The sequence below is a fragment of the Uranotaenia lowii genome, chromosome 3, assembly GCF_029784155.1.
Source record: "Uranotaenia lowii strain MFRU-FL chromosome 3, ASM2978415v1, whole genome shotgun sequence".
Lineage (NCBI taxonomy): Eukaryota > Metazoa > Arthropoda > Insecta > Diptera > Culicidae > Uranotaenia > Uranotaenia lowii.
This window is the reverse complement of record NC_073693.1, coordinates 344,836,392-344,860,651: the sequence shown is the minus strand read 5'-3', so window position 1 is coordinate 344,860,651 and position 24,260 is coordinate 344,836,392. Positions and strand designations below refer to the sequence as shown.

Here is a 24,260-nt window from a genome sequence, read left to right as displayed (position 1 = left end):
TCATACGACGTAATGAAACCTCACACGAGAAATGATTTTGAAATTAAAATCAAAATAACTTGGAATTAAAGAAAATTTTATAACATCAAACGAAAATGCTATAGATTCAAGGAATTTGAGATTTTGAATAGTATTTAAGATTTTAAATCAAAGTACTTTTTTTGGTCAAAGGAAAACATAACATGTAATTGAATCAAAGAAATTTTAATTTATACCAATATCAAAAGAAAATTTTTATCTTCATTTTTGCGGCACTTTCCTTTGAAATAAAACATCTTTTCGTTGAGTATGCGAATTGAACAATCCTGTTTTTGAACACCTGCAGTTTGCAGATTGAGAATTTTTGACAGCTTTGACGAAATGATCTTCTAACAAACTCTTCCACAACCCCAACAACTTCTTTCAACCAACCATCAGAAACCAGGACATATACTCGTCCATCCCTAAAGTATTTTAGGCTTCCAGAAAACCGTTCATGATTATTTTAACCCTCACCCGCATTCGATTTCGTTACCCCAATCAGCACTAGGAGTGTCAATTTGACACTCCAAGCTCAAATCGTTATAACTTTTGGCGTGTTCAACCGATCTAAACAAAACTTATATCAAAAGAAACCTTGTAATCTCAGTCAAATATGTTTAGAACATTATATATAGTTTAAGCCACTAGTTTTCTCGTTATTCAGCATTAAAGAAAAAAAAATTGAAAAACATGCCTCAGGAAAACTGCTGTAGTTTATATATTACACGTTCAAAAAAATATTTGTCTTAGGGGCTGTTCACTAATTACTTAAGCACATAGGAGGGGTGGGGGGGGGGGGGGGGGGGGTTTGCATTTGCTTACGATCTCTTACTAGGGGGGTAGGGGGGGGGGGGGTTCCAAAAATCTTACGTAAGAAACATTACCTTAAAAATTCATCACAGCCATACGAAACCATATTACTCAGGTTTTTTTACTCCCTACCTATTAGTTGGTTAATTTGGATGTTATGTTATTTATCTTTTAACCCTCATCCGCATTAGATTTCATTACCCTAATCAGCACTAGGAGTGTCAATTTGACACGACAAGCTCAAATCGTTATAACTTTTGGCGTGTTAAACCGATTTAAACAAAACTAACATCAAAAGAAACCTTGTAATGTCAGTAAAATATGTTTAGAACATTATATACAGCTAAAGTTACAAGGTTTCTCGTTATCCAGCATGAAAGAAAAAAAATCTGAAAAAACATGCCTCACGAAAACTGCTGTAGTTCATATGTTACACGCCCAAAAAAATATTTGCCTTATGCATATGAAAGCTGAAGTTAATGCCTACATCATGAAGAGAAGAAATATTTTATTATTTTTTAAATTTTTTTTAATGAAATGGTCACAAAAAGTTAAAAAAAGTGGCCTGAAAAACCTACTTTTCATTCGATTGCTTGTAAATACTGTTTGAGCGATGGTAGAGTTTTAGAAAAAATATCACTATAAACTTTATTAAAATTCTAACATTTTGCTGTCTTTAGATTTTCGTAATTCAACAACAGTAATTCAACAAAAATTGAAATTACTGGAAATTTTCAAAGTTCACTACTTTGCGCAATTTTTTTTACAAATTGAAATTTCATCTCTTTTTGTGGTCCACCGTCAGGTTGTACCCGGATTTTCAGTGCTTTCACTTTGTTTGGACCAATCAAAACTATATCCATTGAAAAGGGAATTTAATCTACATTCTAGTGAGGTGTAACAATTTACGCTGTGAGATTTCACAAAAATATGAAAATTATAAACGTAATGAAAATTATAACATTCCTGAATTTCTAGAACTACGAGCAACGTGTTTGTTTGCTCTCCGAGTAGGTACGGTGGGTGGTGATTTGGGCAGAGAGCGAAGCCGAGAGCTTTCCATTGAATATACTTTTGATTGGTCCAAACAAAGTAAAAGCACTGAAAATCCGGGTACAACCTGACGGTGGACCACAAAAACAGATGAAATTTCATTTTGTTAAAAAAACGCGCAAAGTAGTGAACTTTGAAAAATTCCAGTAAATTCAATTTTCGTTGCATCAAAAATCTAAAAACAGCAAAATGTTAGAATTTTAATTAATTTTGTAGTCATATTTTTTCAAATACTCTACCATTGCTCAAACAGTATTTACTAGCAATCGAATGAAAAGTAGGGTTTTCAGACCACTTTTTTAACTTTTTGTGACCCTTTCATTAAAAAAAATTTAAAAAAATATTTCTTAGCTTCATGAAGTTGACATTAACTTCAGCTTTCACATGCATAAGGCAAATATTTTTTTGGACGTGAATATATGAACTACAGCAGTTTTCCTGAGACATGTTTTTTCGGATTTTTTTTTCATGCTGAATAACGAGAAAACTAGTAGCTTTAGCTATATATAATGTTCTTAACATATTTTACTGACATTACAAGGTTTCTATTGATATACGATTTATATGATATTAAATATAATTCCAATGACTTAGATAGATTTTACTTTTGGAGTGTCAAATTGACACTCTAAGTCGGAAAAGGTATTTTTTTGTCCAGGCTTCTAGGGTTCGTCCATAAAAAAAGTAAAGATGCAATATTCAAGAACTTTTGAATTCATTTAGGGTCCCCGAAGAAATGTTTGTTTTTTGAAGCTTATGAAAAAAGTTACAAGCCTTCAAACTTGCAATAGTGTCAAAATGATACTCTAATGCGGATGAGGGTTAATAAAACTGAATTTTTTTTTGAACGCAAAAATCCAAAATTATAGAAACTCAAAAGTAAATCCTGCCAACCGGGCCGGAAGGCTTATTTTTCCGGGATTTTAAGCCCAAAGGGTTTATTGATCCATACTCTGGCAGGTTTACAGTAACTCCTGTCCTTATATGCATGGATGGTCGCCGGTCGGCTTTTCCCAAACACAGGGCTAGAAGCGACCATGCGGTAATAAAGTAGGGCAGGGGGTGAGCAACACGCGGCCCGCGGGCCGCATTTGGCCCGCGAGACCCTTATGTGCGGCCCGCGAAGCTTTTTTCAAATGTTCATGCCTAAACTTTTTTCTACAATGGATTACTAGGAAAAATTAATATGACATGGTCAAATATGCGCTTATCTGCATTTTCCCAATAGTCATTCAGATTGTTAACCTTTACCCTAGCTTTTGAAGCATTTATTATGTTCTGTTCAAGGCATAAATGCAATATTGTTTATTGGCATAACGTAATACTGGAGTTTATTCTATTATTCAGGAATCAGGATACATTTTTCCTAATAATTCAACTCCAACAACTTTGAAAAGCAAAATCCATTAAAGTGAGGAAGAACAGCTAAAATCAGGAAGCTACACATGATCAAAGGAATTTCTAAGCCCGTTAGTCAAGTCATTATTTTCGTTTCAAGCGAAAATCAAGTTTTATGATAAAAAATATGCTCAGCAGTTAATATTTTTATATAAGTCTATCGAATTCGGCAAAAAGGATGGTTCGGTTAGCATTAAAATACTGGAAAAAATTAAAACCACAACCTTGTGAAATATTTTTTATTTCTGAATATTGACGAAAATTACAAAAGTTTACTAATAATGACTGGGTGAACGTTTTTGAATTTTTTTTTCAATTTGAATTATCCGGCATCAAAGTTACCGACAAAAATCAGAGTTTTTGATAAAAGCAATAGATATCTGAAATTTTGTGATTCGACCCAAATGGTCTTTGAGAATTATCTGTGATGTTTTTTTTCAGAAATTTGATAGAAAATTCATAACAAACATCGATAAATTGAGTTATTTCACTTTTCAATCGCATTCCCCATTACCAAAGTCAATATATTACAAGAGGAATTATATCCCAATAATATCTTAATGAGATAAAAAATTTAAAAATCGCATAAAAATTCTAGAATTAAGAATGTAGTTTTGTAGACAATTGCTTAAAAATATGTGAAATTGAAAATTTGTCTGTGATTTCGACCATCTTGTTCAATTTTAATTTACGAAACGGGGTTTTACCGTTTGAAGGAAAAATCAAGGATTTGAGGACAAGTTTTAACTGTGGAAAAAAATCCTACAAAGTCAATTAGCGATTCAACTTCCAACGCTCCAAGACGGCGATTTCTTTGAATATGTATTTTTCACACTCTTAGCTATCATTGTGGGAGGCTCCAACAGATTTTTAAATGGAAGTGATGACGAATAATAGTACCATCGGTTTTAACAAGAATGTTTTATGAACGAATGTTTGCCAAGAAGTACTTTAAAAAAATTGAGAGAATTGAAAAATGACCAAGATTTAATTTTTTTTTTGTCAGGATAAAAAAAAACAAAGATTTAATGATACACCTTCTCAATATCGGGTATTCAAAAAGTCGTGTTGAATTTCTGATGTTAAAAAAGTGAATTCGATTTACCTTTCCTTTTTCAGATTTTTCTTCGTCAAAAACTTTCGGTTATAAAAATGCCACGAAGCTCTGCTTATTTAAAAAAAAAATAAATAAATAAAAGTGCGGCCCGCCGACAAAATTTTAAATTTAAATTGGCCCGTTGGTTAAAAAGGTTGCTCACCCCTGAAGTAGGGTATTTTAGTTATTTGAAGTGAAATTAAGGTAAAATTAGTGACCAGTTCAAGACGAAACTAACTAAAAATGATTTTAAAAACTAAAATAAAACGCTTCAAAGACAATTCTGTTCATTGAAAAACGTTTTTTGAAAGGCTCTTGGTCTCAATAGTAGAAAAGCAATACGTTGGACAAAAGAGGATCATTTCAAATGAGCTTAGTTAATTCAAGAATAGCGTCCGCAGAATCTTAAAGTTCTAAGGAAACAATGGCAGGGAACCGAAAGATCGTAGGGAACTAGGACAACTAAGTCCGACAAGAACTTCGAGTTTATCCATTTTCTTTGAAAATGAAAATCCCCATATTTTGAAACTGCACTCTATAGTGTGAACAATGAAAAAATTCGGATTTGGGTGTATGCTATACACCCAAATCCGAATTTTCTCAATGTCACTAAAACAGTTGAAAAAGTCTAAAATTATATTGAAAAAAGTTAACCATTCGAAATAAATTAACAGAAACCAAAAATTTTAATCAAAATTGTTATATGGGAGAAATATACAAAATCAAATGAAAAACCAGCACATGTTCAACGAAAAGTTCTAAAAATATACTTAAAATTGAGTTAAGATTTACATTTACAGAAATTTCATTTCATGAAGGGTTATAAAATTAAAAATAAGTAGGTCCTTATGAAAAAGTGACAAAATAATGATAAAAGATTGAAAATAGATAAACGTCAAAATGTTGACAGAAAATTGACAATGATTAAAAAAAGCTTAGCGAAAAATTGACTTAAGATTCAAGATAATAACACAAAAAAGCTAAAAAAATTTACGCGATTAATCTTCAAGGTAGAATAAAATTTTTCGAATTTCAAACTTACTCAAAGAAAATTTACCTTCAAAAATGAAACATTTCCAAAGGAAGAAATTTTTGAAAAAATATTCACAAATGATTCAACACGACAATTCTTGAACAAAATAACAGATCAAAGAAACACCTCAGAAATTTTTGGGAATATTTTAGAAAATATATCAGTCAACCTCTAAAAAGGTACAGAAATTACTGAAAGTTATCGAAAACTTCAAATATGTTTTGAAATCTTAAATTGATATCTATGTAGGTATCTACCAATCTTTCAAATGTTTCCAAAATTTCTAGAAATAAAGGAACTTAGAAATGAAATATCTGATATTTTCGATTCAATTGAGTCACTTTTCACAAGTTTACCTTTCATTCAATACAAACAAGAGCTTTAATAGCATGGAAGTTTCCTGCCATGTGATGAACTGTACAGAATTTGATTGACATTTTAAAATTAATTTTAGAATCATATTTTAACAAACTCAAGCTTTAAAAATCATAATACTTCAAATTTTGGTTGTACATGTTGTAAGAGTGTCTCTTTAGGAAATATTTTAGGTAATAAATTTATTGATAACACTTTTTTTCTTGACACGAATGCCAAAACGTTGATAAAATGTCACAAATTAACAAAAAAAAATACATATTTTTTAAGGTAAAAAACGATTTTTGTTTAAATTAAAATTTTTAATAAAATAATGTTCAAGAGTTATACATCAAAGCAAAACAAAACAATAATCTTCCTTTACTGAACCGGAGCCATTCTCCCAATTTAGGTCGTGTAAATTTCCACAGGACTCGAATGGAAAGAAAGGAGAAATATCTAAAAAAAATAGACTAAAGAAATTATTTAAAAAAAATAGTAACTTTAGTGACCAAATTTCGAAAAAAGTAACTTGTGAGTGAACAGCCTAAAAAAAGTGACAAAGTTACTAAAAAGTGACCAACTTCTAGCCCTGCAAACAAGAAAGAGCCGAGAAAAAACAACCACGGTGTACAATATAATCTTCCTGATAATGTCGTCATTACTATCCATCTAGTGATCCTCGGTGATGCAGCATTATCTTACGCGAGCAAAACTTTTTGCCTGGCACGCTATTCGAAGATAGTAATGACGTCACTTGTTTACATTCAAACGAGTTGTTTACTCGTTTAGTAGCCTACCTTGTCTATTTGACCGTGGAAAACAACATTGTTTTCAGTTCGGCTTCTGTCCGAGTGTAATCCTCTTTCGCTGATCGTGCTTCACCCGTTACCCGAGTTTACACGAGCTGTAAGTAGAGATGCCAATGTGCTTGATTTTTCAGGATTTGCCTGATTTTTCAAGGCTCAGCCTGATAACCTGATAAACCATTGAATTTGCCTGATTTTTTAAAAATATGGCTGGTTTTCGTACGCGTCTGTTCTTCATGTCAGGGGCGGAGTGCGGAGTGCAACAACGTCCTGGTGGTGTTCAGGACCCAAAACAGCAACATCACGACGGTCCTCTTGCGAGATAGTGGGGTTAGCTGCGGGCCTTGCGATCCCGTGACTACAAAAAAAACATAAGCAACGAACAACGAACAACATATTTCGGATGGAAATCGGCAAAGACCCACGCGACGAAAAGGTTGGACTAGCGATTGGAAACTTGGAACATGGAACTGCCGATCTCTAAATTTTGTGGGCAGTACCCACGTGCTCTCCAACGAGTTGAAGAGCCGCAAATTCGACATCGTAGCGCTGCAGGAGGTATGCTGGAAGGGCTCCAGGGTACGAACGATCCAGATGGTCATGCCATCTACTAGAGCTGCGGCAACACACACGAGCTTGGAACAGCTTTTAAGTGATGGGGAAGAGGACGAAGCGCGTGATCGTGTGGTGGCCGATCAACCCACGAATGTGCCCTTTGAGAATCAAGGACCGATTTTTTTAACATCAGCATCATCAACGTGCACAGCCCTCACCTCGGAAGTACCGGTGACGACAAAGACGAATTCTACGCGCAGCTCGAACGTGAATACGGCCGCTGCCCAAAACATGATATCAAGATCGTCATCGGGGATTTTAACGCTCAGGTCAGCCAGGAGGAAGAATTCAAACCTACAATTGGAAGGTTCAATCATTGATCGACCACGTTTTGATAGACTGGCCGGGGCTTCTCGGACATCATCGACGTCAGATCATGTCGAGGCGCTAACATCGAAACAGACCGCTATCTGGTGATGGTGAAGATGCGCCCAAAACTCTCCGTAGTGAACAACATACGAAACCGACTCCCGACTCGGTTAAATATCGCACGACTGAAGCAACCTGAGGTCGCGGCAGACTACGCACAATCGCTCGGAGCAGCGCTGCCGGTAGAGGGCGAGTCCCCTTTCGAGGACTGTTGGGATACCATCAAAACAGCCATCAGAACGTCGTCGGGCATGTGGAACGAACGACGGAACAGAAGAAAAAACGCCGCTTGGAGGAGGAGCTCGAGCAGCTGCATCGTTACCAAGAAACACGGAAGTTTGTGCCGCAAGCCGCAATGTGCCGGGATAAGGAAGGACAATCGTGAGGTGATAAAAAGGTGGAAGCAGCAATTCGATGAACACCTGAACGGCGCACATGCAGGAGACCAAGACGGTGGGGGAAGATACATCGCCGGCATAGTCAACGACGAAGAGGAGACACTCCCAATGATGAGTGAAGTTAAGGAAGCCGTTCGTCAGCTGAATAGCAACAAATCGGCTGGGAAGGACGACATCGCAGCTGAACTTATCAAAATGGGCCCGGACAAGTTGGGCGATTGCCTACACCGGTTGATGGTCCGGATCTGGGACACAAAACAGCTACCGGAGGAGTGGAAGGAGGAGGTAATATGCTCTATCTACGGCGAAGGGTGACAAATTGGACTGTGAAAACTAACGAGCGATCACTGTCCTCAATGCCGTCTACAAAGTGTTGTCCCGAATTCTACTCCGCCGCCTAACGCCACAAGCAAACAGATTCGTGAGAAGTCATCAGGCCGGATTCATGGAGGGACGGTCTACGACGGACCAGATCTTCACATTACGGAAAATCCTCCAAAGCCGCATAGACACGATCGACCGTAACGAGCTATGGAAAACCATAGACGAGAACGGCTTTCCCGGGAAGCTGATCAGACTGATCAAGGCGACGATGGATGGAACGCAGTGCTGTGTGCGGATTTCGGGTGAATTGACGAGTTCATTCGAATCGCGCAGGGGGCTTCGACAAGGTGATGGTCTATCCTGCATGATGTTCAACGTGGCGCTAGAAGGTGTTATTCGACGAGCGGTGGGCGAAATGCGGGGCACGATTTTCAACAGATCCAGTCAACTTATCTGCTTTGCCGATGACATTGATATAGTCGGCAGAACATCTGCGGCGGTGGAGGAGATCTACCGCAAACTGAAACGCGAAGCAGGAAGGATTGGGTTGATGATTAATACGTCCAAGACGAAGTACATGCTGGCCTGCGGATCCGAGACCGACCGAACCCGCTTGTCCAGTAATGACAAGGTCACGATCGACGGCGACGAGCTGGAGATAGTCGAAGACTTTGTCTATCTCGGCTCACTGGTGACCGCAGACAATGACTCCAGCCGTGAGATCCGGCGGCGAATTATCAGCGGAAGTCGTGCCTACTATGGACTCCACAAACAACTGCGGTCGAGAAGACACAAAGTGTAACCTGTACACAACGCTCATTAGACGGGTTGTTCTCTATGGGCACGAGACATGGATATTGCTCGAGGAGGACCTGCGTACACTCGGAGTATTCGAGCGACGAGTGTTAAGAACCATCTTTGGCGGCGTACAGGATAATGGAGTGTGGAGGCGAAGGATGAACCACGAGCTCGCGCGACTCTACGGCGAACCCAGTATCCAGAAGGTGGTGAAGGCTGGCCGGATACGCTGGGCGGGACATGTTGCGAGAATGCTGGATGACTGTCCTGCAAAACAGGTGTTCGCTACGAATCCGGTAGGAACAAGACGAGCGGGGGCGCAACGTGCGAGGTGGTTAGACCAAATGGAGCGTGATCGGGCGAATGGTGGGATGCCCGAGAAGTTGGAAAACGGTTGCCGAGGAATATTGTACATCAGGTTTATGTCGTGAGACGGAACATCAAATAAATAAAAAATAAATAAGTGAAATTTTTATTGAGCATTTCGTAGCTGATCTACATACTTTTTCCGAAGCATGTTTTTCGGGTTTTTTTTTCACTTTGAATAACAGAAAACTGAAGAGTTGTAGGTAAATAATGTCTGAGTAACATATTTGAGTTACACTACGAGGTTTCCTATCTCCTATCTATAAATTTCGGAAAAATAAGATGAGAAACAAGAGAGATTTAGCGGTTTTAAGCAAGAGGAGAGGTATCTAATTGACACTCAACTCTCAAGTTCTGAATAGGGAGTTTTTTTCCGAAGAAATTGTTTTATTTGAATGCACCCGAAGAAAGTTACAACAGCCGCCAAACTTCCATTAGTGTCATATTGACACTCACGAGCGGATTAGGGCCTTCCAAAGCCGTTCGCTAAAAATCCGTTTCGGGGAAATTTGAACTGTAGTTTGGTTTCGTTCTCCTGGCTGCAAATGTTAACCGATTTTGATGATATTATATTCATTGTCTAGGTAATTTATTCTAATTACTCAACATTTCAAAATAAAGTTGATAAGTATTACCGGATTATCAGAAACTGGTCCAGAAAGTAAAAAGTCCGAAAAATCAATTTTATTTTAAAAATACTCATAACTTCTGACAGCTTTTCTGTATTTCACTGTTTTATAAATGTTTGAAATTGTCAAGAATCCATCTATCCGACAATCTATAGATATGTTGGGGTCCAATGAAAGTGTTGACCGCTATGACTAATCTTCCGGTAGAAAAAAATCTTACTTTAAAAAAACTACATCCGATTTTGGCTTTGCTTAGCTGTATTTCATTTCCCAATGAACCGATTTTCAAAACTCAAATTTTAATTTTTTGGCGTTGATTTGATCATTATTTTCATAGAACATACTTGGTCTGTCAAAATTACCAGTTCATCAGTATATTGGAATTAAGATAAAGATGTTTGAAATGTGCGCTTCGGGTCATATTGACCCGAACGGCTTTGGAGGGTTAAAACAATGAGACGATGATCAACAAAAATATTGTAAGACAATTATTTCAACTCTTCGTAACCAGACTAGTTGAAGTTTGATAAGAAAAAATACTCACCAACTGAAATAAAAATAGTTTGAAATACTACGCAGTGACGTAACTTAAGACCGCCCTCCAGTTGATAAATGTATAAGTGATACATGGAAGGGGGCAGAAATCTTCACACATCATCCGTATACGGGTACCAAATTCTTATTATCGACGAGAGTCGAATTTTCCTGAAACAAATAAGTTGGACGAATTTTCATTCCTGAATGTGTGGATTATAGGAAATTGAACCGGGTTACGACAAAATGCAAATGTAACATATGTTGTGGATTTAAAATATGTAACATTAATGAGAATTTTGAAGGCTGTTAACGTAAAAATAGCTCTTAAACATAAATCTTTTTTAAAGTAAATTAAGCCCAATTGAATGTTTACTCAAGAAATCAAAGGCCATCATCGATAGACGTGTGTGTGCGAAAATGAAACAAGAGGTCTCAGTATCTATCTCTCTCAAACCACCGAAAACTACTATATTTGTTTCGTTCAACCTCCTTTACCCAAATCAGACTTCACTCGCAAGGGAATGTGTTCGAAATCTTACCTCTCCTTCTAGTTTTTTCTTCTTTTATTATCGCTGTTGCACCCAAGACACTTTTTCTTTTTGCCACTGCTGTTGTGCCCCTTGTTTTTCTTCGCAATTGGGGCCACTTTGGCCGACTATTGTTACTGTTCTTTTTCTGATGTGAATCGAAATAGAACGGTCAAATGTTCCGACCATATCCTGGACGCGGCCTTTCTTTCTCTATCGGATCATAAACCACGCACCCTAAACCCCACTTGATCGGCCGAAATTATTTTCTTACTTTATGGCCCGCACCAAATTTCGATTACATTACCCATTTTCCAAAAATGTTAGCGAACCTCGACGATCGAAAGAAAAAAAATGTCACTTTCGCACACAAAATTTTCACTTCACCATTTTCATTAGAATTTGACCGGAACGGTCCAAGTTGGCGATCGAAAAAGAAGGTCCAGTTTTCCTGGCCGGATGGAACCGAGCCGCGGTTATTCACCAACACTCGCGGATGATTTCACAGGGTTTTCGCAGAGCCAAATTAACCGATGACCGTACCTTTTGGGAAAATGACGGTGTTGCGTGAGGAAAAAAAACTAGCACGAACTTTACGCTGATGGTGACCGACTCGAAAAATCTCTCGCGATGGCTTTTCACAGCCTGACTGACAGCGACGGCAGACGGCTAAATGGGAAGGGTTGCCAGACGTCGAAGATCGCTTTTTTCGTCTACCCGCAAGGCGGGGAAAACGTCAATAGCTTCGTTCAATCGTAGGTAGAAATTCGCTTCTACTGGTTTCTATGATAGTACACTCAGAAAAATACTATTATGTATGCCATAAGATTCTCTTATGAAGTGGCGCCATAAGAAAAATTAATAAAATTCATAAGATTGTCTTATGACGCGAATGAATTCTGAAGATGAACGCCTACTTCAATGAGAGGTTGTTGCTTTTCATAAGAGATTCTTATGGAAACAGTAAATCACTTTCTAATAAGAAAAATTCTCGATATTTCATGCTGAAAACATTCACTTTATTGTTTGCCAAATTTGTTTAAAATTAAATCCTTCATGGTCACCATCAGCAGCGCATCAACAGACGGCTCCATCAAAGTTTTTTTTGCCGCATCTCAATCTTCGACCTTTCGTTTTTCGCCGATCTGCTTGCTGAAAAGTAAACAAATAATGCATTTTAGTTTACTAATATATTCAACGTTCACACCAAAAACATCAAATCGAACTTACCATTCCGGAGATATCAATAACATTTAACTTTGAAAGAAAACTATAATAACTATGAACCGGTGATAGCTTCGTACTGTTAGATGATGAAAAAAAAACTGATGCTATGAATGAATGTGTTCATCATTTTTTCACAATGCCGTTTCTTCTATTTTTCATAAGAACATCGTATGAAAATTGAAAGAATTTCATAAGACTCTTACGAAAAATTAGTTTGGACGCAAAAAAGTGGTTCATAAGATGTATCTTATGAAATTTATAATAAGATTTCCTCTGAGTGTAGTTCAATGAGCCAATGTTTTAGCAGACAAAATTCAGGACGTTGTTTAATGAAGCAAGTTGAAATCGTTCGAAACTAGTCAAAACCAACCCAGGTTTCGACCTGGTAGCAATCGATCGAAGTGAATTGGAAAAAGACAGGTTCCACCTGTTTCGACCAGACTTCATTGAACAGACTTAATGATGATGACTATGGACGAATTCAGGGCCAGAATGAGAGCAAAATAGACCGATACCGTTGTTGGAAAGAGAAAGGGCTGTTTCGAAATTCGTTGCAAGAAAATAACGATTATGGAAAGCAATCACAAGCAAGCACAAGCATCTCCAATCAGGACTAAGTTTTGATTTGGTGTAATACACAAACATGAATGCGGTAATTTAGAAATTTTGCTTTTTAAATAACACAAAACATAACACATAAATGTTCGCAGAAATATTTAAACTTATTGTGAAACAATAGTATAAATACAAAACGAAGAGCTCATAAACATTTGGAATTTCCACAATAGTTTCATTTATTAGCCAAAAATGTCAATGAACTACGTGTTCATTTTAGCGAAAAAGTTTGTTAAGACAAAGGAATTTTCCTTTGTTTAGTGGACAAACAAAGTAAAATTACTTTGATTCTAGGACAAACAAAAAATCCTTTGTTTCTTATCTGTTTTCCTTTATTTCAAAGATTTTTTCACCATTAAAATGAAAACAAATTCTTTGAATCAAAGCATTTTTTTAATTCAAATAAATCCTTCAATTTTTTTTCTTTAGAACCAAATTCACTAATACCTATACATTGTATTAAAATAACAGAGTTTTTTTCAATAGAATATTTTTTTTTAATCAAAATCAATGTTTATTGTTTCGAACACCAAGATTTCTCTGAGTGTAGTTAAAAAAAAAACAAATGCAAAAATTTCAACACCCGATAGGAAATTTGACAGCTGACAAATTTCGCCGTTCACATATTTATGGCGTGTTTTTTTTTGATTCCGGATTTGGCTCTGGAACCGTCCGAATAAAAAAGCATCTTTCGGGTTTCGAGTTATCCCATACGTAGGTGTGCGTGAGAACGAGCGCAATGTTAACATGCAGCTGTCATTTTGTTCTCCCTTCTGGATTTCTTCACTCGGTTCTTCACATCCGGATTGCCTTATTTCGTGTCCGGATTGCACATGGACAGCAGATAGTACGATTTTGCTTGGCTGAGAGGTTCAAAATCGCAGCAATAATAATTTTCCCGTTCATTATTTCAACTGTTTTGCTTTCAGCCAAAAACAGCTGTTTAATGTTTTGACAACAACGTTGAGAGTATTGGTGAACTTCTCGCAAAACTGACTTTCTTCTCAGGGCGACTCCGTCCGGTTTTCGAGCGAACCTAGGTTGCCGCTCGAGCAATAAATGAGCACGATGACAGCAGTTAGAGCGAACCTAGGTTGCCTCTGGATTGCCTCCAGGTGAAAAAAAATACGGTATTAGTAGGGTGCCGATTTAGTCGGGCTACGAATCACCATACTAAATCAATGACCCTATTTATAGAGAATTCGTTTTCAAGTGGTGGTGCACCGGGGCACTACCGGTAGTGCACTTTTTGCTGTTTTCATGCTCGTTTTCACGAAGAGTAGTGCACTGGTAGTGCACCATAAAGTGGACGGTGGTGTTGCTTGCGCTCTCACCAATACTATCATGAATTTTGACAGCACGTGCTTCCCGATGTAAACAAATATCAGCTGGTTAGTTTATTTCTATACCGCAAAAATTGCGTTCGAGCTGTTTTTTTTCTCTTTATTATCCCGAAGAATGGAAACTTGTTCCGGATTCAATACCAGTGCCGTTTCCAACAGAGGCGGAGAATTTTACCTGGATGGCACGTTCCAATGCAAACAACGCTCCCAAGAAGAAATGTGCCCAGAAGGCTTGCTGCAATCGGTTCCAGGCGATGCCGAAAAAGAGCAGCAAATCCGAGTGTAAAAAGGCCAACCCAAAGATTTGGTGGAATCGCCCAAACCGAAAAGTTTTCTTGTTCGGGAGGGTCCTATAAGTTGGTCTCCACAGCAAGAAGCGTTCAGCTACATCGAAGCTACTCTGCTACAAGCCAGCTTCGAGCTGTGCCTTAGGGCGACGTTGCTCGGTTGCGCCAAGTCCCGGATTCCCACCCGTTGCCCTTCAAAAACGGTAGTTCGAGACTACACCCGCATTGGGAGCTTGAATTCCGTTCGTTTCGGTCTGTTAGCAAAACTTTCTCCCCCGACTTCCGCGATCCGAGTTCGCCATTTTGACTTCCAAGAATTTTTTTGTAATCTGAAAACGGAAATAGGTACTCGAACGAAGATGAGATTTGCGAGGAATAAACGTTCAAAATACCGGAACCTTCAAGCTGGGGTAACTGCAGTCTAGCAGCAGCAGCAAACATAGACCGCCCAGAATCAGCCGGTATTGCAGTTATCATCAGAGCCAGAGGCGAATCTACCAAGCAAAATAAATCTGAAATCTTCACAATTCAACATAATATATAAATTCATGCTAAAATTTTCATATTATTTTAAAGACAATGATCAACTAAAGTAAATTTCATTTCAATTTTCGAAGTCAAACGAAAACAAATACCAGCTGTAATGGATTTTTGACAGCTTGATGTTTTCTGTTGACACTGCCGATTTCACGCACACCAACAAAGGTGAGTGCAAAACTCGATTCATGCTCGTTTTTAGCGTGGATGGTGCAACACTATCGGGTGGTGAAAACAAATACGGTATAAGCTGGGGGAGGAAGACTGAATAAAAAAAGAAAAAAATCTTTCAAACGTCAAATTTCTCTCATCAATCTACCGACCAGTGCGAAGGTTCAAAATTTTACTTTCTTATTTAGTGATTTTTAATAAAATTTGTTTGATGCTTAAAAGCATTTGTTTGGCATAAAACAATGATTAAATTAGGTTTTGTTTTGATCTGGCAAATTCTTGCACGATCAGGCGTATTGAAATTTCGTCAAAGTTTTGAAGCTGATAAATAAGAAGGATTTGATTCTTGGTTGTTCTAAAAATAGCTAAATCTAAATTTAGCACCTAAACAACTGAATTACATGACTCGCTACACGAAACTAATAATCTAAAGTTAAAATTTGAACGATCACAAATCTTTTCAACAATTGCTGGCTTTTTGCCGAACAGTTAAAAAACGATACAGAAAACGATACAGCAAATTTCAGTCTTCCTCCCCCAGGGTATAAGTATGCCGATTAATCGGGCTACGCTTGAATATGATACTGCAGTAAACCTGGGGGAGGAAGACTGAATAAAAAAAGCAAAAAAAAAAATCAAACGTCAAATTTCTCTCATTAATCTACCGACCAGTGCGAAGGTTCAAAATTTTACTTTCTTATTTAGTAATTTTTAATAAAACTTCTTTCATGCTGAAAAGCACTTGTTTTGCATAAAACAATGATTTAATTAGGTTTTGTTTTGCTCTGGCAAATTCCTGCATGATCAGGCGTATTATGTCGCTCAAATTTCGTCAAAGTTTTGGACCTGATAAATAAAATGGCTTGATTAATGGTTGTTCTAAAAATATAGCTAAATCTAAATTTAGCACCTAAATTAGTGAGTTACATGACTCACTACACGAAACTGATCATCTAAAGTTAAAATTTGAACGATTACAAATCTTTTCAACAATTGCTGGTTTTTCCCGAACAGTGAAAAAACGATGCAGAAAACGATGCAGCAAATTTCAGTCTTCCTCCCCCAGCAGTAAACACTTATTGCAATACACGCTAAGAAATTTTTACATACTGGAACCGTAAAAAGTACATACACAGTAAACGAAAATTACCGAGTTCGGTAATTTTTTTGCAGAAATCCTAACATGTGTAAATCGTTAAACTGTTCGGTAATTTTTTCGGTAAAAAATAAACGAACATCGGTAAATGTAGAATCGATTAACCGCTGTTCGTTTATTTTTTACCGAAAAAATTACCGAACAATTTAACGATTTACACATGTTAGGATTTCGGTAAAAAAAATTACCGAACTCGGTCATTTTCGTTTACTGTGTACTTTAAAGTTCTTTCAATTTTATTTGAGGTGAGTTTCGGAAACTCGGTGAATTTTACATACTTTCCCAGCTCTTTCTGTTTTTGAAGTTCCTTTCTGTTGAAACAACTACAAAGTGTGTTAAATTGGGGATGATGGAGTTGTGCTTCTCACTCGCACCACCAGAAAGTCAGTCTGTGTTTTGAATCCTACACAGTAAACGAAAATGACCGAGTTCGGTAATTTTTTTACCGAAATCCTAACATGTGTAAATCGTTAAACTGTTCGGTAATTTTTTCGGTAAAAAATAAACGAACATCGGTAAATCGATTCTTCATTTACCGATGTTCGTTTATTTTTTACCGAAAAAATTACCGAACAGTTTAACGATTTACACATGTTAGGATTTCGGTAAAAAAATTACCGAACTCGGTAATTTTCGATTACTGTGTATAACCGTGAATTATTATTGACAGCTGTCAAAAGCTGTTTCCATTAACTTACCATTGAAATCGCACACTGATTGAGACCGAGCAAACGCCGATTTGTTCCGCCGCTCAAGTTCGCTCTCACTATGCCATCGACCTTACAAACATCCGAGAATAGGAAAACATTCAGGTTTCTTCAAAAAAATTGTCTGATTGCTGCCCGTTTGTTGTTTTGAAATTTTTAGAGGTTTTATTCGATCTGTTCTTTTAAGATTTTTATGATGTATACCGTGAATTATTATTGTTAATTCGAATTTCCAACTTTTGGCAGTTTCGCCTTTTGTGTTTATTAATCATTGAATGAAATAATACGAATTCAGTAAAAAAAATGAGTAAAAAGTAAAACTTAAACTGGATTTCACGCATAAAAGAACTAGTGAGCATTTTACTCATTCGCAGTGTGTTTATTTTCTCAGTGTGAAGGCATTGAAATTTGAATTGCCATGCCATGCGTCTTCATCGCTGTTCCGGAATTTAAACGTCGCTTTTTTTGTTATGTAACCTTTGCAAAGTTAACTATTAGTTATTCGTTGAATTATTCGTCTATATTACCTAATACCTAGTGATTTGTGTTAAGTTTGATTGAACTAAGTGACCGTTTTGAAGACAGAGAAAATGGAACCGCAAATCTTCATCAATTCCACCTCACCGGAAGTGACTGGTTTCCGGTGCGGTGAATGTGGAGGTTTTTTTCGGCGTCAGCATTTGCTTCGTTTGCACGAGCAGAAAAGTCACGGGGCAAACAAATCGTCGCAGCCGCCGGCGAAATCAATCACGATCAACAAAACTGAGCATTTGGCGCCTGGCTTTTTGATTCCGGCATTCCACACGAACGCCTTACAAGTGGCTCGTTCCCGGCAGGAGATTCCTTTCGCGGTACTGTACAAGAGCAACGAAATTCCGCTGATTGTGCGCGTCATCGAGAAAGGCGCCTCAACGCTGCTGAAGGCAGCTGAAAAGGCAGACTTTCTGGAGGCTCAGCAACGCACCGGAAGGGGGAAAAGTAGCTACGTGATTGCCGTGGTGGCCATCATACACGAGCGGGTTAGCGAAAATGGAACCACTGTTTTTATGATTTCGGGTCCCATTCCCGGCGATCAGCAGAAGCAGCAGCAACAGGGTTCAACGCCGAAAGCTACGGGGGAGTTTGAGAATCGAATGCTGATGGACGCAGGCAACGAAAATCTGCACAAAACACTCGCTCAACTCAATGCACCGGAAGTGGAATTCCTGGATGGGAAAAGATTCCCGAATAAGGAGACGGAATTGCCAAAAGGTATGATTGAATATTATCGTCTTATTTGTAGGTAACTATCACATCGGAAAACTTTTCAAAGAAATTTGAATAAGTTCCCCGAGCCAAAGGGGGCCTGTCATGTTCAGTAAGGTGAGGGGGATTGTTTCAGCATAATCCAATCTGTGGTGGTACTCCTAGATGAATCGAGTGAAAGTGGAGGTTTCAGTCCTCCTGTTAAATCGCTAGCAAATGCACCGTACCAAAATGTTTGGTACCGGAACGCCAGTGTGGTTCCCGAAATTAAACACTTTACCCCAAAATAGACCCAGAATAGGGTAACATAGTGATTTCCAAACGAAAGCTAAAGAGCATCGGGGTAACACACAAATTAAACTATCTAAAATTTAAAAAAGTTACAAAGGGATCTTGTTTTCAGACGTAAAATCGGAAGTTTAACACGTTTATGCAAGAAATTAGATTTGTTTACACTTGGCGCATTGACCGTTTTTTAAATTCTATACCGGATTTTCAATTGGTTTCGGCTTAAATGGTGAAAATTATTCCGGATGAATGTTAATGATCAACTTTGTTTCGTACATCACACATTTAGAGAAACCAAAAAAGTACCTAATAAAAAGTGTGACAACCTTAAACGGCGTGATTCCTCAATACCTTTTACGATTAAAAAAAAAAAGATACGACTTAAACCAAGAAAATAAAAGCTTATAACGTTTACAACACAAAAAATGTTTTAGTTAACAAAGCACCGGGTTTTTTTTCACATTTAATCAAACAATTATTCCAGCTTCGCGACCCCATCAAGCGCCAGGACCAAGGCCATCGACATCCGGTATCAACACGCTTAAGCGCAAGTCAAAGGATCCCGCTCGATCGGCCCTGCCACCAAAACGTGCCCCTTTGGTTCAACAGCCCAAAGTGATTGCCGTCGTAGACGAAGCCATTTGGTACGGACCACAACAGAAAACCAACACCCAAATCCTGCCGGCAATCGGCAAGAGCAGCCAACAGCGAAGCGTCAAAGAGAGAAACTTTCAAAACATCGCTACAACCGGACCGCTGCTGTCTCCGGTTAAGAGTGACCCCCCAATCGCTGCTGCTAAACCGCCGGTCTCGGTCGTGAAGGAAGAGGATCCCTTCGCCAGTTTGGATCTAATGGAGCTATTTCCGCTAGAAGGCGGAGGTGGACAGATTCCCGAACCGGTGTTCTTTGATGACAGCATTATCGAATTCATTGGACCAGAGGAGGATAATATTTTAGAGATAATGTGAATATTTTCGAGACTTACCTTTTATTAACATAGCCAACCTGTTTCCGTTTCGATGTTACACACAAACTTTGAACAGCCCTTCCCCAAATTAATTTCTCATATTTCCAATCAACACTTTCCGTATTTCTTCTGCTCTGCCAATAAAGAAAAATCTAACTAGTCCAGAGAAGATCCTTTCATGAAACTCGCAACAGCTGGCAAATCACTTCACCATTTCCGGTAACCCGGATGTCACTTGTCCCAGAAAAACACCGGAAATCGCACTACCGAACCGTGCCGTATCCACTCTGACACCTTTCGTAAGGTCCCGGGAATCGGTGCCGGTCGTTTAATACCACCAAAATTTTCGCAAATCGCACAAACTTCTCGCTACTGAAACCGCCCGACTTCGTAAATGGAGATGCGTCGTTCGTCGTGATTCGGAAAAAAATACTCGCGATTTGACGTTCCATTTTGCGGTGATGACGTTTTGTTTTGATATTAGCGTAATGTCATTTGACGATTAGGCAGAGCTGCATTCAGGATAATGGCTTTGTGTTTAACTGAACTGTGAAACGATTTTTGTCTTCCGGTAGGAAAAGCAAACCAAAATTAGTTTTGAAAAATTGATATTTGAGTGTGAAGTTGCAAAAAATCAATTTCTTCAAACCTATATTATGTTATTTCTTGATTTTTGCCATTTCCTTTATCAGCCATTTTTGTTATTTTTGTCATTTTGATGATTTTTATAATTTTCTCATTTCACCTTTTGAAATCTTTTTTTTGTGACTTTTGTAAAACACATTGAATGTAATTTTTGCATATGTACTTGTCATTTTTAAATTTTTGCAATTATTTTTGGTAAAAACAGTTTCAATTAATTTTTATTTTATTTTTTAATATTTTTTTTCTATATCAAATATTTTCTCCAATTTAATTTATTTTGTTTATTTAATTTTCACACCACAAGTTTATTTTGTTGTTTTTTTGTTAGTTTTATCATTTTGTCGTTTTAAAAGTTGTCGTCGTTTTCGTAGTTTGTTTTTGATACTCTTTTGTCATTTTTGTAGTATATTGCGATTCGTTTTTTTTCAGTTTTGTCATTTTTGTTCTTTTTTGTGTGTTGTTGATGTTTGTTAATTTTTATTGTATATATTTTCAGTTTTTCTGTTTTATTTATTTTTGTTTTTTTTTTGTTTTCCAGTTTTATCATTTTTTGTCGTTTGACATATTTGACGTTGTTGTATTTGTCGTTTTCATGTCAGTATATTGTTTTTTCTTAGGAAAAATACTCCCGGCACATAAAAACTTTATAAGTAAAATGCCTTAATAAAACCATTTGTGAATAAAAAAAATATTGGATTTTCGCTTTTCAATTTTTTCATTTTTATATTTTTCTTGCTATTTAGTTTTTATCGTTTTTTATAGTATTTTTTTTCTGTAGTTTGGTCGTTTCTGCTATTTTGTCATAAGTTAAAATCAAATTTTGTGTTATACTTTGTATTTTAATTTTTCTCATTTGTCTTATTTCTGTGATTGTTGTGATTTGTATTTTTTTTTTTTTATCTTTTTCGTTCTTCATGTCTTTTTGTTATCATTTTTTGTAAATTTGAGAATTTGAGTGTCATTTTTGTTATTTTTCGTGTTTTTATTTGTTCATTAGGCGGCATCCATAAATTACGTAACGCAAAAAAATGCCCTTTTTTGACCCCCTCCCCCCCGTATGTCACAAATCGTCACGCTTTGACGTATCCCCCTATGAAAATTACGTAACGCTGACAATTACCCCCCCCCCCCTCTTCTCATGTTTTCAAATACTGATTTTCGAAGTTGAAAATAGATTTTTAACATAAATTTTTTTAACGTTCTTAAAAACGGAATTAATATCTATCCAAATCGCTTCTTAGTACTTATTGATGATAACTCTCTGATAAAATAAATTATTTGTCTTATTACTAGTTACTCTGTGCTTGATAACTGATGATCTACCTTGTTTTGTTCCAGGAGCATAACTTGTTATGCAAAAAATACTCCACTTAGTAATATTTGTGGGAATAACCAAAATTGCATTTTTTGAATCAATTGAGAAAAAATTGTAAAATTTCCGTTTTAAGATTGGATTGAGTTCTTGGGGGTAAATGCACCTTATATTCGGCTTTCCAACGGTTGTTTCACAGATATCCAACGCATATTTTATGGAGTCTATCTCAGAATCTTTAAAGAGAAAAGGTTATAAACCTTTTTCAATCTTGTTGAAGCTTCAAATTTTAAGCTGATTTTGGTTTGCTAATTATTCTGCAAAAATTGCATGACATCTAAAAAGCTGCAATTAAACTAAAAATTTTAAGGAAAAAATCGTTACGTAATGATGAGCATACCTCCCCCCCTCCCCTATGTCACAATTCGTAACGCTTGAGCTTACTCCCTCCCCCCCCCCCCCCTAGGAGCGTTACGTAATTTATGGATGCCCCCTTAGTGTATTAAATAATTCTGAAATTTTCAGAAATCAACTTCACGCAGAACATAAACAACCCAAAATTAAGAACGCCAACGCACCAAAACAAAGTTCAGTTTGCTTTCTTAATTTTGGTGTGGTAAAGAAAGTCCAAAACGAAAGTTCACAGCTTGAACTTGACACCCCAAAAAACGTTATATTTTTTGGCTGTTTTTATTGGTTGCTGTTTGATCTGAGTCTCCCTGGAGAAAAAAAAAGAAAAAAAAAAACTGCGATTGAAATAGGTACGTAAATTTAAATTTGTATAATTAATTCAGTTGATTTTTGTTATATGGTCGGGGTTTGACCAGACCGAACTGAACGCCATCAGCATTTTTTCGAGTCACTTGAGTATAGGTGTGTTCAACAGAACTCAATCGAAATCAATTGGAATGGATTGACAGTTGATCAGCTGTTTTTCCAATTGACTTCAATCGATTTCTATCAGACTGCTGAATGAACAGCCAGACACTAATACTAACGCGCTGTGTTTATTGTGATTTTCTTATTCAGCTATAATATGATGTTCCGGGATTGATTTTCTTATGAAAAAAGCAAAATCGGAATGATCTTCTATTTAATTTTTTATTAACTTTTCGATTCCCGATGCGTCTCCATTAGAATGAAAAAAAAAAACAAAAAAAAACTGAGTTTATGTTTCGTCCCCTCCAAAAGGAAAATGAAAAAAACGTCGTATGATGTTTTTTTTATGAAGCTCTCTTTTTATTAAATATTTTCGGTGCAGCAACTGCACTGAAAGATGCTTTTAAATACTGCATCTCTGACACAGCGCCGCCTACACCACATCGCCCGACATCACTTTCACTGGCGAAGCACCACCGTCTCGGAATAACTGGCAGAGCGCGACTGGCACAGCAACACCGACCCAGCATGATTGGCACAGCATGGCTGACACAGCAGCACCGACCAGCCCAGCTGGCATAGCACCACCGACACCGACTTAGCACGACTAGAATAGCACCACCGACTCAGTACACGACAGAGGACACCGCAACGAATGACATCAAACTTGAAAACCAAACCGAATCTGCTGTTTTTTGACAGTAAACAACTGCATTTGTGTTAGTGCGATAGAAACCGATAGAAACGAATCCTGCTCTCGAGCTTGATCGATTTCGATTGGTTTCGATCGATTCCGATTGGCTTCATTGAACGTCAATTGGATTAGTTTCGATCACAACATTGGCTGAGTGAACAAAAATTTACCAATCGAAATCGATTGAAACCGATTTCAATTGGCTGTTGAACGGGCTTTATAATGGACAAATATTTTCATCTAGAGACGGATTCTGTAAAACTTATCAACCAAAATCAATAGTTTCTAATCCAAGGAACAAATCGCATTGAATTATTTTAGATGTTTCCTTAGCGCACAAGAATAACAAAAGTTTCAAAATCTGCAGTCTAAAATTTTTCTCATGGCGTTCAGTTCGGTCTGGTCGAAGGCAGGCCATATGATGTATTTTTAGATCATAATCGAATAAACTCTGCCTCTAGAACATTAGAAGATTTCCAATTTGAGGACCATAGTTGATGATTTTTTTTAAAAACGGTCAAACTCATACACAACCTACAAATTATGAAGAACTCACACAGACACGAATGCCACAAGGATGGTAAAGTGTCGTAAATAAAAAAAAAAAAAAAAATGAAGAACTCACCGACCGAAACCACATTAGAACAAGTAAAAATACTGCTTGGCTTACAATATTCTTAATAAATTTCAATGTAAATTCTATTTTTAGATTTCTGATGCTGAATTTCTGCAGCTAGGGGGAACCCAAATTGTGAAAACCCGAGCAGAACTACTCGATGTCTGGATAAATAATGAAATCACTCAGGATACTCTTCCACCGGGCTCTATCTCCTTTTTAAAGCCGTATCTAGAACAGCTCAAGAGAAGAATCGTCCGGTTTCATATGGTGGCATGTTTCCAGAACCTGGTTGACTATCCGTAACTGAAAATTCTACCAGCTGTCTCGTGGAGAAACGAGAATATGAATCCGGAAGATGCGCAACAGCTCTAAGAAGTGAAAGTTCCGGAAATGCATCCGAATCCTTGGCCAAGAAATTAAAAGCATCTTC

The 24,260-nt window shown here is 37.3% G+C and overlaps 2 protein-coding genes across 3 annotated transcripts in view; one reads left to right on the top strand and one right to left on the bottom strand.

Annotated features, from left to right (window-relative positions):
- LOC129757345 (uncharacterized) overlaps window positions 1-20,072 on the bottom strand; it is a 42,443-nt gene extending 22,371 nt beyond the window's left edge. The window contains exon 1 of one of the 2 annotated variants that reach the window (XM_055754535.1): window positions 19,700-20,072. The gene's annotated coding sequence lies outside the window, so the exon portion shown is untranslated. Of the gene's footprint in view, window positions 1-11,149; window positions 11,772-19,699 lie in introns of those variants that run through there. The other variant, XM_055754534.1, reaches the window with a different exon arrangement.
- On the top strand, window positions 17,747-19,836 carry LOC129757343 (uncharacterized). The gene is made up of 2 exons (XM_055754533.1): window positions 17,747-18,431; window positions 19,198-19,836. The coding sequence occupies exons 1-2, from the start codon at window positions 17,771-17,773 to the stop codon at window positions 19,680-19,682; spliced, it is 1,146 nt and encodes a 381-aa protein (XP_055610508.1). The 5' UTR covers window positions 17,747-17,770; the 3' UTR covers window positions 19,683-19,836.
- Window positions 20,073-24,260: the final 4,188 nt, after the last annotated feature.